At 35.7% G+C, this 16,564-nt stretch overlaps 1 protein-coding gene across 10 annotated transcripts in view; it reads right to left on the bottom strand.

Moving 5' to 3' along the window:
- The window catches only part of ATG7 (autophagy related 7), a 105,112-nt gene that overhangs the window by 68,026 nt on the left and 20,522 nt on the right, over positions 1 to 16,564 (bottom strand). For all 10 annotated transcript variants that reach the window (XR_011100122.1, XM_068694044.1, XM_068694050.1 and 7 more), the window contains exons 14-17: positions 14,826 to 15,029; positions 14,457 to 14,572; positions 13,652 to 13,727; positions 10,438 to 10,518 (exon numbers count right to left, since the gene is read on the bottom strand). Coding sequence is in view for 9 of the 10 variants with exons in the window: in XM_068694044.1 (XP_068550145.1) it covers positions 10,438 to 10,518; positions 13,652 to 13,727; positions 14,457 to 14,572; positions 14,826 to 15,029 (477 nt within the window). In the remaining variant the exon portion in view is untranslated. The remainder of the gene's footprint in view (positions 1 to 10,437; positions 10,519 to 13,651; positions 13,728 to 14,456; positions 14,573 to 14,825; positions 15,030 to 16,564) is intronic.

Below are 16,564 nucleotides of genomic sequence, written 5' to 3'. Positions count from 1 at the left end.
CGAGTTATCACAGGCACTGAAGAACAAATAGAATACTACTGAGAGTGTTGGCATTTCAGTTTCTACATCTGCTTGTCAAATTAGACGCACATGTAAAAGAGTTAAACTTTTCAAAGCTGAATGTAACCACTATTAAAACAGGAAGTTCGGTGAGAGACTACAATGCTGTGAAGAATCCTCAACAGTGGGAAGAGAATACAAAGAAGCACGTGAGCTACCAGGAGCTTGGGTCTAGGCCGTTGCACAGGCAGCACTGCTAAACTTTCAAAATTTTATCATGAGAGCCTTAATTATGCTTTCCTTTAAAAAAAACTTGACACTGAGACTCTTACCATTTCATGAAGTTCTCAATTTTTGTCGTCATTTAGCCCTTAGAAGTTGTAAAGAGAAACCCAGTAAGGTGTTTGTGATCCAGCCTAACAAGATCTAGCCTACTAAGGTATTCATTTTCATAGATGGATCACAATAAAACTAAACTTTTCTGAAGATCATATTTTTCAGGAATCCAGATCATAATATTGGAACAGTAAAATCTGACAACGTTAACATGAACACAAAAATGACTCTAAAGAAAGTATTTTGGTAATACTCCTGTGAGTATTATTTTAGTGTGTAATGTGTACAACCCATGCTTGTACATTTGCACACAATGAAGTTTTAAGATCCGGACCATGAACCAAAGTTCTGAAGAAGGCTGTACTCCAGGTTCAAGATGAAGACGGCTATTCTGAAAAGACTAGAAGGTTACAAACCACAAGGCAAAAATGACATCATTTTTGGCTAATGTTCAAATAATTGAAACACCTTCTGCATGTACAGTTTTCCCTATACTTTCCCATAATCACAATTAAAAATGAAATTAGATCAGTAGAAAACAAGTTTTCAACACAAAACTGTACTTCAATTAGTTGAAGAGATGGCTGGTTTAATCTAGAGTAGGAATGTAGCATAGATGTGTTTGGTCTGTTGCTATTACCTACACTGAGTTGAATTGCAACTGACAGAAAATAAGAGTATTAGCATAGTAAAGAATATGCCCCGAAAGGCCCTGATGATTTTCATTTTTTTTTTTTAAGCCTTAGTCTTGTTACTTTCTTCTTTTAAAAGATGCAGAGGGAAGGAGTGTTCTTCAGGACATAAGAGATATGAGTTTAAACACTGTCTTTTCCACATGAAGCTCCCAGGAACTACAGGCATTCTGAGCCTTTCTGCAATAACCTTGGCATGTTTTATATACCATTTTCCCCCAATATGAATCAATACACTATAAAAACAAATGGCTATATTTTTATCTTAGATATTTTCCTATATTGAAACATAATGACACCCTCAGATTACAGCCAGCGTAAGGCCTTCCTACTGGACAGCATTTAATACACTCCCTGCCTGGAAGCATTAGCAAACAGAAGTGAAAAGAGGGGTGGGGGGGAAGAGTAGAAAAACATCTCAGTTTTAGAGACTGAGAACTGAGGAATAAAAGAGTTTCTCAAGTAGGCAGTATCATTAGCTCATTTGTCCTGACCTGGTTTAATACATAGGTATATCCTTCAGTCACCTAATAGCCACTTCTTGCTTGCTCCACATTTTACGTTTGACGGATATTTACAACTTTATTTATCCCTGTTCTGCTTCCTGTCCAAAATTTATGCTGATTAACTCAACAGCAGTTACAACATTTTTGGCTCCAGTTCATACTAGCATTAGCTACTACCTCACGTACAGCAACTGCAGAAAGCCCTCCTTTTGCCCTAGTCACATCTGAGGTTACTGATGATTTGTGGAAGAAGAACCTATTTGTTATGCATAGGGAGAGACATCTATAGCACAACCCTAAATGTTAACTTTGAGAAAAGATCCAGAAACATCACTCACCTTCCCCAGACAACACAAAAAGCAAGTAAAACACGGACACTTCCTCAAGCGACCAAATGGTTCTTCTGACAGAAAAGCCAACTCACTTACATAGAATATCATTTTGGCTTTCTACACAAATAACATTTTATAAAGATTGGAATGGTCCCCACCTTCAATGGGTTGACATAAGCAAAAAGCCAATGCTGACTGTGTAACGCGAATGACATGAGCTATTCCAGCTAACTACCCTGCCAGCCACAGTCCAGTAATAAGGCCTGACCTGTCCGACACTGAACACCCAAAACTATCGCTAATTTACGCGGAAATTGTAGCTGCTCAGTAGCTCCTAAAACTAGATCTCTAAGTTAAAAGTTCTTTTAACTTAGAAAAACAGCATTTTGTAGACTACTGAAGAGTAGAAGATTTTATTATCTGGATGTTCTATAATACATATGCAAAACAGCACTGGAGAAACAATAGCATTTAAACCAAAACCACACATATTTACTGGATTTCATCAGTTTCAGTCATTTTACCATCATTTTTAATTCAATTTCCTTCACTTCTCTCCAATTTCAAAGAGAACAGAAAAATGTGTCTTGGAAGCACTTCTGCAAAGACACAAATATAGGCGATCCTGTAAAAATTGTGAAAAATTGAATAAAAGGTTGAACTTTAAACTGTTTAAAAATGCCTAAATGGCCATTTGCAAACAAAAGAACATTTGACCAATAAAGCAAGAGTGTTAAGTTTAAAAAAACTTGTTAAATTTGACAACAGAAAATAGGTATAGACATAAATAGCCTCCCATCAAAGTCTAGAATGATAAGAATGAAGAAGAGCATATAAAGGAAAAATACAACTGTTAAAACCAAGAAAGTGCTAAAAAAATTATCTGTGTAAAGATAATTACCCAGGATACAGATGCACCCCTTTGATCCCATGAGCTTGTATAATTCATTTGTATTTCAATATATTACAAGATATGCATTTTATAATCTCATATTTAAATGATTATAATGAAGCAAATATAGTATATAGGCTACTGGAAAAATATAATCAAACTCTCCCGTGATCACCCAATTCTAGAAGATGTGTTACAAGACTTGGCCATGGAAGACAAACATGGATTTATGTCTATTCTTTCAGCAAAGCGTGTTGCTGTCACTTTTTGTTACGTGGAAACAGAATTGTGGCTCAAACTGCAAAGGCACAGTGCTGCACTGTATAAATCTGAAGTATTTCTCTATCAGAGCTGTCAATGCAAAAGACTGCTTTGGACAACCTTGTATGCCTTAAAATTTTCATCCATGTGATCAAACCTTCACATAACCCTGTCAATTCTTCAAGTTTGGGTACACACAAGAAACTGAACCAACAACTGATAATTAGCACTTTGCATATAACTGATACAAGCAAGTATTTTGTCTTGCTTATTGCACTAAATACGTCAGCATATTAAAGGACTTAAAATAGTCATTAGTACTAACGAATCATAAGAAAACTTTATGGAGGTAAAAAAGAAATTACAAACTACTCATATCCAGCAAAATGAACAACTGACCTTTTGAATTTCAGAACAAAACCTATAGAATCTGGTTTGAACTACTTCTACATTTAGCAGTAGTAGAAGGATCAACATCAACGCCGTATCAGCATGTTCCCAGTTTTTATCCAATTCAGTATTATTCAACTTTGTTTTCATCTTATGTAACAGGCTCAGAAACCATATTTTAACTCAAGGTACTTTAGATCAGTTTTGTTTTTACTGACACCCTGTAACAGCGTCACAGAAAGATGACAAGACCACATCCAGCAGCCATTAGAATAAATAGTTTAAAACTGTATTATAGACAGTTATTGAACAATGTATCAATACCAGAAAATTATGGTGGTACTCTTTCCTGCTTGCTGACAGTCCTTTTTCTTCGTACTAATTGTGATTAAAGTTGAATCAAATTAGAGGAAGAAACGTTGGGAAAAGAACTCCAAGACTCACAGAATTTACTTTAAATACAACAGAAACAAAAGCAGTCATAAATAGTTTTAAAAAAAAAATAACAGCAGGTTTCTTCTTCCCCTTAAAAACAGTATTTTACAGCTCATTAAGCTTAAAAGTGTAAAACTTCATCTTTATCTTTTGGGTCAGATAAAAAAAATTCTATTTTTAGATGGGAGAGAGAATGCTTTATGAAGTCCACTTACAGCCGCTTAGAATAATATCCTGCATCCATTTAAGATCACTGAAAAATACTGAGACTTTGTTGTTGTTGTTTTAATGTTATTTAACATGAAAACATGGAAGCTAGTCAACACCATGAACTAGTCAGTCATCCCAGCTGCTTCTTGGAAGAGATTCTGGGATCCTCTGCAACATCGCTTTATTTCTACTATTTAATGTATTACACTCCTCTGTCGGTGAAAATCAAGATGCTATTTCACTTAAACATCAGGAACCACTTAAATTCACCATATAAAAAAACATGGAATAACATGATTATTTGTTTTCTTCTCTGAAGGGCAAAAGTGTGTTACTTATTACTAGAAAGGGATTCTTAATCTAGCAGCTCTATTATTCCTAAACCAACAGTAATAACAGTATAATTGCTGATTTTCTGGAGCAGAAGAAAGAGGGAATAAGAAGTTCTGGAGAGTTGTACGTTCTTTGTTCCTTTTTCTCCCTTCCTCTTTCCTCCTCCATCTCAAGAAGCCTTCATAACCAGAGTTGAAAACTTCCACTGCAAAGAACCCAATACTGGAGAGCAGCTTCTACACACTCCCTACAGTAAGCCTTAGCTATCTTCTCCCTTGTGCCAAGACAAGACCCCTGACAACAATGATTTGGGGAAGAATGGTGTTTTACATTGTTATTTAAGCATGTTTTCTACGCCACGCCGTATTTAAACTCCCTAAGCTATCTAACGGTTGTATCTGCCGTCTGGGAAGAAAAACTCTTACGTGATGAAGACAAATGGACTGGCTAGGAAAAAAAAAGACAATTATCTTGGGATAGTAGGCTGGGCAATAAAAACTGGTTTTGCTCAGCAAAACATGAAAGATGCAAACCTCCAGCTCTCAACATTTAAACACAGTTGCAAACACCCACACTCAAAACAAATATTTTGACATTGCACATACAGCTGCTAGCTTCTGAGATGCTAAGATTTACTTATCCTGAAGTCAGAAGTTTTGAAAATGCATCCTCCTCTCAGTGCTGAGAGCCCTGAACCCAAAACAAGTCCTCACCCATGCGAAAATATTTGGGTGGGTGGTTTAGTCTCAAGACACCAACTGATCTTTAACTTTGTACAAACCATGCCAATTCTTCATACTTATAAATATGCGAACATAAGCTAAAATGGAAGAATGTCATACTGATTTGTTGTAAAGAGGCACGCTAGTTTCCACTCCTTAAGATAAGTAATAATAAATAAATTAGACTCTCCTGTAAGTTAGATTTTTCTTTTTTTCTTTTTTTTTTTTTTTTGGGGGGGGGGGGAGGTACAGGAGAGTAAAGTGAGCAAATTGTTTCCAAAAATAAAGACTTTAAAAGACTCTCCAAAAAGAGCTTTTAACTTGAAATGTCTCCTCGATTGTTCTATACTTACTACAAGTTTCTTAGTTGAAGAAAACATATGAAAAACAAATTGATTAAGCAGCTATTTCACAGACATGCTAAATGTTACAGTGAAGACAACAGAATAGCTAAGAGCAATTGCTCGTTAAAGATTTCCAGCATCACCATGTCAGGGGGAAGGGAGAAGACAACAAATAAGTCACTGCCAGCAGCAGGATTCATTAAAGTCTTGAACTATGCTTCTTGTGATCTGCCTGAATTTTTAAACAACCAGAATTCTCCTTAATACCATACGATGTTAGCTCTTAAACATCAACAAACCTGCATCCCACGACTCTGAATAACTGGTGCAGTACATAAGTCACTTCTGACTCTTACAATCTAGCCATAACAGTGCTAACACATGGGAATCTCAACCTGCTTTCTGAGTTTTTTAAGTGGTATGATTTAAGAATATAAGTATTGAATGTAAATATTTCCTACCTTTCCCCACAGCTTTGTTGTAGAGCTTATGTGCAAGGAGGTTTGTCTGTTACACCAAACTACATACACTTCATTAACATCATTATTTATTTATTTTTAAATATATGACAGAGATAAGGAGCTCTCTCTCAACTCATTAGATTTCAGTGCTTCTCTTTTCAGTTCCATTTTCTAATCCTCATCCATCCTGTCTATACAGACACTTTAGAATACACCCCCCGATTTCTCACCCATTTCCTCTGCTCACAAGATGTTTAAAGTTAAGGTTACTTTTAAGATTTTTGCAGCACTCTTCTCTAAGAAGATAAAATTTGGTTATAATGGTCACATTTCCATGGTGATCATTTCTTAGTGTATGATGTTGCATTATTAGTAAGCATCACAACTTCTTTCTGTTAGTATGCTTTTCCTTGAGATAATCTACATCATATTTTGTTGATTTTGTAATCAAAAATCATTATTTTTTAAATAAGATTTCAAGAATGTGCAACTTTCTGGCAACCAAAAGTAAAGCCATCCTCATGGTGACAAATTTTGAAAAATAAGTATTTTAATTCTCCTACTGAAGTTAAAATAAACATCCACAGATGTAAAGACTGAAATTTCTTAAGTTATGGGCAAAATAATCCTGATACCTGCTCCTCCCAGTTACAATGACTTTTTTTGAGGATAAGAAAAGTAATAAAATTCTGTAAGTCACTTCTCGAAAAGCAACTTTTTAAGCTACATTATGAGTAAGAAAAGTTACATTTAACTCAGTGTGCAGAAAGCATGCCTACATATATTAATGATGCATTAAGCCTGAATGAAATCTGTCCAATATTAATACAGAGGCTGCACTGTACATACAAGTGTCAAACGCTAACATCTGCAAGTTCAGGAAATAAGTTACAAACAGACTCGATTACAAAGACAATGTTAGAGCACAGCTATAGAAACAACTATTTAAAATAGTTTTTTTTTTTTTTTTTTTTTTTAAAGTGTTCAATCCTGAAGGACAAGCATTTCTCCCCACTTCCTCCATCATTTCTGCAAGCCATGCAAGATGGCTTTTTTTTAAGGAAAAAACAAACCTTTTTTTTCCCGTCCCATGATATACATGTCTCTGTTTAACATCAACACAATACTTGAATTGAGAAATGTCTAGGTTATTACTCAGAAAATCCAAATGTGAAAGTCTCTTCTCAATGCAGTTAGGGCAAGTATGAAGGGTCTTGCTGAAATCAAAATTAAAATTATCTCAACTGAAAAAAATAATCAGTAGGTTCCTGAATAATGCCAGCTACTGTCATAACCGATCTGAGCCCTTTACAGTAAAAATGCATGCAAAGCAGATAGCAGATGAGAACAATAAAAGCATTGTTATGTCTACACGATAATAGATTTCAAAACTGAAACACTCGCAAATAATTTATGCAATGCAAGCGCTTAGTAAATGTCACAGCAGAAGTGACAGTTTAAACTATTCCTGGGATGTTAAAAAAGGAAAACATCTGTAAGGGCAGGGAAATATCTTGACTGAAAACAGAAATGGTAACAGTGCCCAGAATACCATCCCTGATCCTGGTATCTACCCTTTCATGAAATGCAATGACACTGGAAAAGCATTTAAAGGCAGAGTCAGTAAAATTCCTCAGTATTTAAAAAGCTATGACTTTAGCAGCACAATTTTTCAGCATGCCGAATAAGAAGTTTAAGAACGTTTAAGTTTAAAGAGTAATTCTCTGCTCTTAAAGTTGACAGTGGAGATGATCCCAACTCAGAACAAATTTAATAATGGAAGTAAAGAAATATTTTACAGAAAATTGGGATGTATTCCAAAAAGTGGACTACAAATCTGAACTCAGGAGGAAATAACATCTGTAAGCTATAGATGAGAACAGGGGACATGTATACCCTTGTTGGTTTGTAGCAATCACCTTTTCTGACATTAAGCCCTGTGAATCTGTGAGGTCTCCCGAGTCATTCCAGGATGCACGAGGAGGAGCAAGGACAGGAAAAATTTCATTGCCCTCAATAAAATATTAACATTAGCAGCTTTGTATTGAGAAAAATAAATATTTTAACTTCTATGTTTCAAGGCTTCAGCCAGTTGCCTGCATGAATCATGACCAGCCTACCTTCATATGGGACTGTAATGAGTCTCACCATTATATCATGAGAAAGTAGCCTTATTTTGCTCCCAACAGGCTAAAGGAGCCTCTTAATTAGCACACCAAGTAATACTTCATTGATTAAGAAAAACAGGTCATAAAAACAAGTATCTATACCAAGAACTTTGGACTCTCCTCTCCCATTAAAAGAACAAGTTCACCACGGATGAGGGAAGTGCAATAGCAAAGCTTATCCAGCTCCTCACACCTACTACTAAACTGGCTCGTGCAGTGCTGGTAGCCCCGAGAGAGACTTTTGTTCAAGCACACGATTGTGCAGCACCAGAAAAATACACAGGGGGAAATCATACGAGGAAAATTTGGCCCGGAATAAAAATAGATTGGTTTCCTGCTGCGACCATCCCAAAATTCCTGAACAATTGCCTGTGGGAAGCTCGTCTGGCGTGCAGCCTGTTTAGGACAATTCTGGGTAAGGAATAGCTGGCTGCTAGGATGTCTGGGTTGTTCAGTTTCAGAAACAGAAAAACTAAGTCATGACTGTGAGTCAAAACGAAGTGGAATCTAATCTCTAAACATGCAGATCATTAGCAGCTTCTTCTAAGTCATCCAGCTGCACTGCTACATTTTTTAAGAATGCCTTAGTCATTAGTTTTATGTTTGAAGAGTTCAAGTGACAAGAGCTCAAGAATGGGAATGCTGACATAAGAAAAAAGACGAGGGACCAGCAAATTCAATTATATCAGAAAAGCTACTTCTCTCCTTACTAAAAGTTTGAATCTACAGCAAATCTGACATAAATGCACTTATAAAAAAGCAACAACAACACACAGGCTGCAATTAAATAGTAATTGGATTTGTCATTTCAAAGTATCAGCATCAGATTTCCAGATAATACAGGGTGACATACTCTTATGCTAATAAACAGAAAGTTAGCAAAGTAAACAAATGCTGTGTTTCTACTGTAAGGAAATACGTGCGCCAATGAAGCAACCTTTTCAGCACAAAAGTAATTTAATACTCAAACCACATGAAAAGCGATCTCTCTGGGAATAGCACAGCTGCTAAAATCCAAGTCAGTTTTTATTAAATCATCAAGTCTGTTTATTTAAAACAGAGCTCTCTTAAAATGACCTCCAAGAGGAAATGATTTGCTAACAAAAAATTGATACCTGCATTTAATTTATCTACATCAATGTATGTTTTCATATATCAATATGTCCCTGAATCAGAAATAAAACGAAAAAAGAAAGCAAGCTTGTTTTAAAATTTTTATCACTTCTAACTACTGCCGTGCTTTTAGCTATTCAAGAGGGTAGATACACATTGCTTAAAAAATAACTGCAGTTTTAAGTTTCATGGTTGAACTTTTGAGGAGAAAATGGACATAGAAATTCCACCAAAACTTGTCAAATGTACCAGGACAGCCTGGAGAAATAACAGGAATTCTGTAAAAGAAGAATTTCTGCAAGACATCTTAAAGTCTCAAAAAAATGATAGTCCCTCAAGAGTTTTTGATAGCTATTTGAAACAGGAAGGATAACTGCAGTGGAAACAATGGAAAGAAATTCTTGCAATAAGTCCCTAGGTACATAAAAGTTAACTAAATTAATGGCACTCCCAAGCAGGCCAAATCATGAGTCAAAACTTCTGAATCTTCATATTGAGATATCCCAGTCAAAGCTTCTTAAGCTTGCGCTACACTGCCATAGAAAACTTGCCAGAAAAACTTTAAGGCCACAATACAGGAAAACAATCCAAGACTGAAGAGGAGGCCTCACACAGACACATTAGCGGGCTGCCCTAGTGTTCTGGCAAGACATAGCTCAGATCCTAGCAACAGCTGTAAATCCATTAGGTGACTCAGGACTGTCAACACCAGCATCAAAATGAAACAGTTTTTTTCAATAAAGAAACGTTATGGAAGTACTTTTTTTTTTTATGTATTTCTTATATATTGTTTTATACCATAAAACACAAATTTAGACAACTTCACATATTTGTAACAATATTAACTTCAAGACATTTAAACAGATACATTTACTCCCTGGACATCAGAAAAAATTTCTTAAACAAAAATGGCAATTTTATTTCTTCCTATAAAGCTAGAAGCATTTAACAGTACATACGTGATAAACTTTTTAGAAATGTGTCATCTCTCATCTCTGCTTTCATCCAGCTGTGAGCAAAATGTTTGTGGAGATAGCATACTGATAGGTTATGCAAAAAAATGAAAATTGGAAAACAGCTAAAAAATGAGCATGAGGGCAAAAAGAACTTCAGCAAAAAATGAGAACACAGATTCCGAGCCCTAAGAAAATGTTAAATACAAAGCAGACCTCGGCTTCACAAGACTGACCTAGAGCAAAACATTCTGTATATAGACAAAGTACAGTGAAAACTCAGACTTACTTTGGGGGAACAGGCTGTGCACTTATCAAATGCCAGGCTGACCGGCAGAACATTATCAAATCTTGATAAAAACCCACGGATCTGGAAGATAAAAAAAAATACAACACTTTTATAATTATAAAAAACATACTTCCAAAATTCTCTGAGTTGGACACATTCAGCATAACGATGAAGAACAGCTGTAACTAGGGTAGTAATGGTCTAACACAATGAAGACCACCACCACCAGCTGTACTGAATTTATACACAGCATATATTGATGTTTTTCTATATATAAATAATGGTACAACTGTCTGAACACAAGACTGTTTAAACATAGAGGCACAGCACCACCTGCAGTTTGAGTGTATTTTTTACTTAATTTTCCAGTCCCCAAAAAGCCATGGTATAACAAGTTAAACGCAATCTGAAAAACATGTTATAGGGACGGGAAAAAATTACTGTTGTACATGACTAAATTATGCTGTTAATACAATATTACTGATACTTAGTTTTAAAATTCTAGACCATAGTTTCTTGTAACAGGGATAGCTCTGCAAACAGTGTGACTGGTTTGACTGAACTCTGAAACTGTAACATTGATTATCCTTTTTACTCTGTGCTTTTAAAGGTCTGCTAGGACAGAGAGCGCTCACTAAGAACAAAACTTATGTAGCTCTGCAATACAAGTAATAATGCTTGAATTAACATGGAAGTCTATCATAGAAAACACTTTCAAAACACACTCTACATATTTAATGCAGTTGCAATGGCACACATCTTGGAAGCCACCAGCAACTTAAATAGCATTAACTCCACGACAATTTTGTAGAAAAACCAAGCCATCCACAACGTTAGAATGCAAAAATGCAGTCATTCTCAACCACAAACCACACCCAGGAAAAGAGGAAAACAAGAAAATCAAGTCTTTCTGACACCACATGTTTTGTATTTCTGTTATCTTGGGAACTCCAAGACACTCCCTGGAAATATGTTTGGTTCACTTATGACAAAGACTATGAGTGTACAGAATTTATTAGCCACTAAGGAACAAGTTCTCAATACTGAGGACTGGTAATAAAATAACCACAGAACACCACAAACAAACACCGGAAAGTACATTAATTCTAGATTGCTAGAGAAAGTAGCGTGCTCACTGAATTGATTTGATGGATGACTGCTCAAACAAATCAGCGGTTGTAAAACGATTAGTTGTCATGATATTTCAAAAACATGCTTTACAATCTATATCTACTAAACGTGTTAGAATGTCTAACTAGAGAAGACATTCATGACAGTCACTACACAAGTGTGAAAACAGATATACAGTTGACAAGTGATAACTTAATAGCAAGATATGATCCATCTCAAATATGGACTTTAATCTGATCTCAAAAGTATAGCCCAAAACAGAAAAATACTGCATGTAAAATCACATAGGGGTATAAAAAAATGGCAGACATCTGACTAGAGTCTCAACATTCTCATAAGGAAATATATAAAATTATTTTTCAAGTAGAAAGGAGTAAACTTCCTAAAGTATATGCTAAATACCTTACTATTTCTAGCTTTTCTTTGGAAAAAAAATTGCTTTTCTTAGATGCTAAGAGAAAGTTCAGAACTGTTTTCCAGAGGTTTGGAATAAAGTCATAATTTTGAAACAAAGTCCCTTTGTGAAACAAGACTCAAAGTTTTAACTTTCAAAATTATTGACGTTACATTTAAAAATGAACATCTCAGCATTATTTCATATCAGAGGAAAGCATCAAGATGATTACAGAAAACTACGAAAGATTTTAATTATGCCATACAGTTTTCAACTAAGAAAGCAAAATCTTATTCAGAACTAAATCAGGAGATTATCCTGGATCATCAAATGAGTGACAGACAGATTTGGCTCTTTCTCTTGAGATAGGAGAGCAAAAAGATACTGCAGCAGTTGTCTCAGGTTGGGTCTTGTTGACAACAGCATTAGCATATTAGCTACAAGAGGGTTAAGGGAGTAACTTAGTTTATAATGGAGTGCCCTGACTGCAAACAACTTGTCATTGTGAAAGTTACAAATCAATTAACACCAAAGCCAGAAACTGTTGATAACTTTCCAGATGAGCAGATTATGGATTATGACCACCAATGAGGACAGATAGTTGTTACAAGGTACTCTGACAGGATCAAAACAAGTCTGTGGAGAACAAGATATTCTCTACCAATGCTGTAGCTGACAGTGCCCACTGTAACAAGCAGAAAAGCTCCAAGGGCATAGGAGACACACACTTGAGAGAGAACTGGAGAGATTCCGGAGTTAACAGAAAAAAACAAAAAAACAAAAAAACAGATAAAGCCCAGGGAACCCCACTGTAAAACATGATCCATGTGTAAATACTGGTTACTACATAAAACTATAAACAAAATTAGACTAATTTTATGTAGACTTCTCTGTGATTAGCTGGACATCACAAAAGAAAGCACAGTAGTACCTTTGTGTTTTTCTGAATTAAGATTCACTCTGAGCACACAAAAAACAAAGAGAATCCAAACACATCATTTATAAACAGAAAAGAATTATTTATACAACAGATGCATCTGAACAAAGAGATACTCAGATAAGCAATATAAAGCAAGAGGAGCAAAAGACTTTAAATCCCCAGTGATACATCACAGGATATCTGATTAAGTGGGTAAGATCAACAGGGCAGTACTTTGAAAGACCGTATCGATATACTGGATAGACTTGTCTTTGTTATCGTGAAAATAGTACCTTAAACACTAATTTGTAACTCGAGTTTGGGTTGAGTAGAACAAAATGAAGACTGATGTACTGCATCCAAAATTCAGGAATATTTTAGAGAACTATAATAGATGTTGGCTGAATTTTAACATTATTTTTCAACCTAAGAGTGAATTTAAAAAGAAAATAAGAGCAACTTTGAGATGCTCACAGTCTCAGCTCTGATAGGGAAAAGTCAAAGGTTACATATTAAAATGTTGCCTGTTAGGGGATTCCTCTGTCCAAATAAATTCCTGCTAAGTAGACAGAAACATTGCCAGGAACACTACAGCCTTGGCTTTTATGATGGCTTCTTATTTATTTTTAAACCAAGCACGGAGACTCAGTCCTTGTGGGAAAAGAATCAGACCAGCATACAGTGTATTCTATTAAGGAAACAGGCTGCGATATGGGTCTTATATCAGTACCCAGCTTTTAAACGAAAACATTTACTCACAGATCACTTACCTGATGAGGAACAAGTCCAAGAGAAGTAGGTGGTTCATTCATTCTATCATCACTACTGCTGGCCACAGCATAACCACTGCCAAAAATCCAAGAATCAAAGTCAGAACAATGACAACATACTGAACAGTAAGTTACCATATATTTCATTACAGGTTGCAGTTTAGAACCTAGAAAGTCTGTTTCATAGTAGTAACCAGGCTTCAGCAGGAAAATACAAAAATCCTTTTTCAGAACTTAGAGACTTGTAACATACTCATATCCAAACCTAGCTCTCCTTTTCTTTCAAAGATTTTTAAGAAGAAAAACAAGTCTAAATTTCAGGTTAGAGAATTCCAGAGTCATTTCTGAATTAAGCCCACTTAATTTTAGCTAAGATTTTGAAACACTTTGCTTATCTGAAAGCCCTTTGTGTGACAGAAGTGTTTATGACAGTTCCTCATTACACTAAAACACGCTCTTCAGCAAAGGAATGCCAAGATCTAGTAACAGGAAACACACTGTTCTTCTGAAATATTCTCAGTACTTTTCTACTTTTGAGCTCAGAAGGAGGGAAAACTGCCAATCTCCAATACAAAAAAATATATATAGAGATTTGATCATTCAGTTCTCTTAATACTGTTAAATTACAGTAACAGAAGATATGGCCTATAAATTAGATTAACTTACAGGCAACATCACACATTACAGAATTGCCCTACTTAACGTGTACTTCCCTCTTCCTTCTCCCAGAAGATTATATTAAAAAACCTCTTATTTCTCAGAGAACATCTCTTAAACACCACTCCTTGTCTCAGAAATGACTCACCCTTCTGGATGCTGTAAAACAGAAACCATTAATTCCACTGCAAGAGCTCCAGCTATCATTGCCAATCCAGGTCGACTGACTGTACACTGCTGATCCAATGTCCGATCCCTGGTGGACTACAAAGATAGACAATTCTAAAAAGAAGAAAAAAGTAACTCAAAAGTAATTAGCTGCTCTACTACACAAAACATCTTTAGTTATGTGCAATTCATTTATTTGATGTTCCAAATAAAATATGAACTATTTTTTAATCATCTATACTTCAACATAAAAAGGATCCCTGACAAAATACCATTTAAAGGAAATAAGAATTCAATTCACAACAAAAGAGATGCATAATCACCACCATTTGCATAAGGTTCTACTCACATCCCCTGGTGCCACAACATCATTGCAGAAATAGCAACCCAGTTTATAGCCAGGGATATTTGAAAAGAGTGATGATCCCAACAGGTCAGAAGAACTGGAGGCATTGCTGAAACACGAATCACCAGATTCTTGCTGTTTTGGTTTCTTTAGTCCATGTCTCATAACAACAAATGTGTCAAATCCCAATGCAGCATTGATGACCAACTATGAAGAATAAAGAGAGAAGAACAAATTTGAACTGAGCTTTAAGGGGGAGGAGGGAAAAAGGCCTCAAGGTTCACTGTAAGTTTTTAAAAAAAAAAATCTGTATACAGACAACCTCACCGCCTATCTATCATCCTAGCCACAAAAACAGCAAACCCCAAACCAGATTCTCTGATATGTGGAAAATTCCAAAAATGCTAAATTGCTTCAGAAGTCCACAATTAGGGGACAATCCTATGTGACTTCTGTTATCCCCAAAAATCCTGCTCAGAGAGGAAAGCAATTGTTACTTATGATCTTCATATGCATCTGTTTAGTCACATGGGGGCCACAAGCAGCAATGATGCACGATTGCTTTGTCATCATTTTCCCCTTCAGCTTGTGACAAGTGCTGAGAGTAATCTGAAGTTTATATAAAGTTAAGCAGATAAAGTTTTTGTTATGACCAGAATATCACAGAATCAGTCCTTAAACTGTCCTTAAACTTAAGTTGTTTTGGGAGGAAGGACTGCAGGTAGATGCAAGATCATTAAGGCAACTGAATGATAACCCCGTGGGGAAACTGACTCTTATTTCTACCCATGTACCCCTTCATAGATAAATTTACACAGATTATCATAATGTTCTTCATTTTTCCCCACATGCTTGTTTTGAGACCTTAAGGTCAAAACTTCAGCAGTACTTTAGATTTGCAGCTGCTCTACAAATTCACATTTGAAGTAGAGCTCTCATTATATGCTTAACACAAAGTACATTGAAAAGCTGATGCCAAGCATTTCAGCTGGGAGGCCTTGATGTTTCCGTGCTGTGCATATCCCATCTGCATATATCACAGTGATCTTATGAAAATGAAATAACAGTGATGCAGTCAGACACTAAGTCAGGCACTAAGCTAACAGCACAGAACTATTGAAGAAAATAAGAAATTTGGCCTCAAAGTACAGTACCAAAGACAACTTCGGTATACAGAGCTATTGCTTAGGATCAGAAATCTCTTTAAATTGACTTAAGATAAAGAATTAAAGAAAATACACTAACTTTAGTGGTTACTTGTTTGTAATGCTTAACCTGAGGAAATTGAATAACGTTTTAATTTGGCATATGAAATACCATAAGTAATGTCAATTAAGAAAGAACAAACTATATCCTTGGCTTTTGTAAAACAAAACTGAAAAGGAGAGTTCTACTTACTGTTTTCATTTGTTAAATGATTTGAAAAAAATCTTTCTTGCTTGCAAAGCAGGACCAGAGGAAATTCAGTTAAGTTCAGAAGAACAAACATGAGGAGAAAGGGGAATATACTTGAAATTACAAGATAAAACTAATTTGCAAATACCAAAAATCTGTATTCTCTCCTTTGCACTCTTCACTTTTTATGAAAACAGAATCTCAGAATCGTCTAGGCTGGAAGAGACCTCCAAGATCACCAAGTCCAACCTCTGACCTATCACTAACAAGTCCTCCACTAAACCATATCCCTAAGCTCTACATCTAAACATCTTTTAAAACCCCTCCAGGGATGGTGACTCCACCAC

Source organism: Anas acuta, chromosome 11 (assembly GCF_963932015.1).
Source record: "Anas acuta chromosome 11, bAnaAcu1.1, whole genome shotgun sequence".
Lineage (NCBI taxonomy): Eukaryota > Metazoa > Chordata > Aves > Anseriformes > Anatidae > Anas > Anas acuta.
This window is presented reverse-complemented; position numbering and strand designations above follow the sequence as displayed.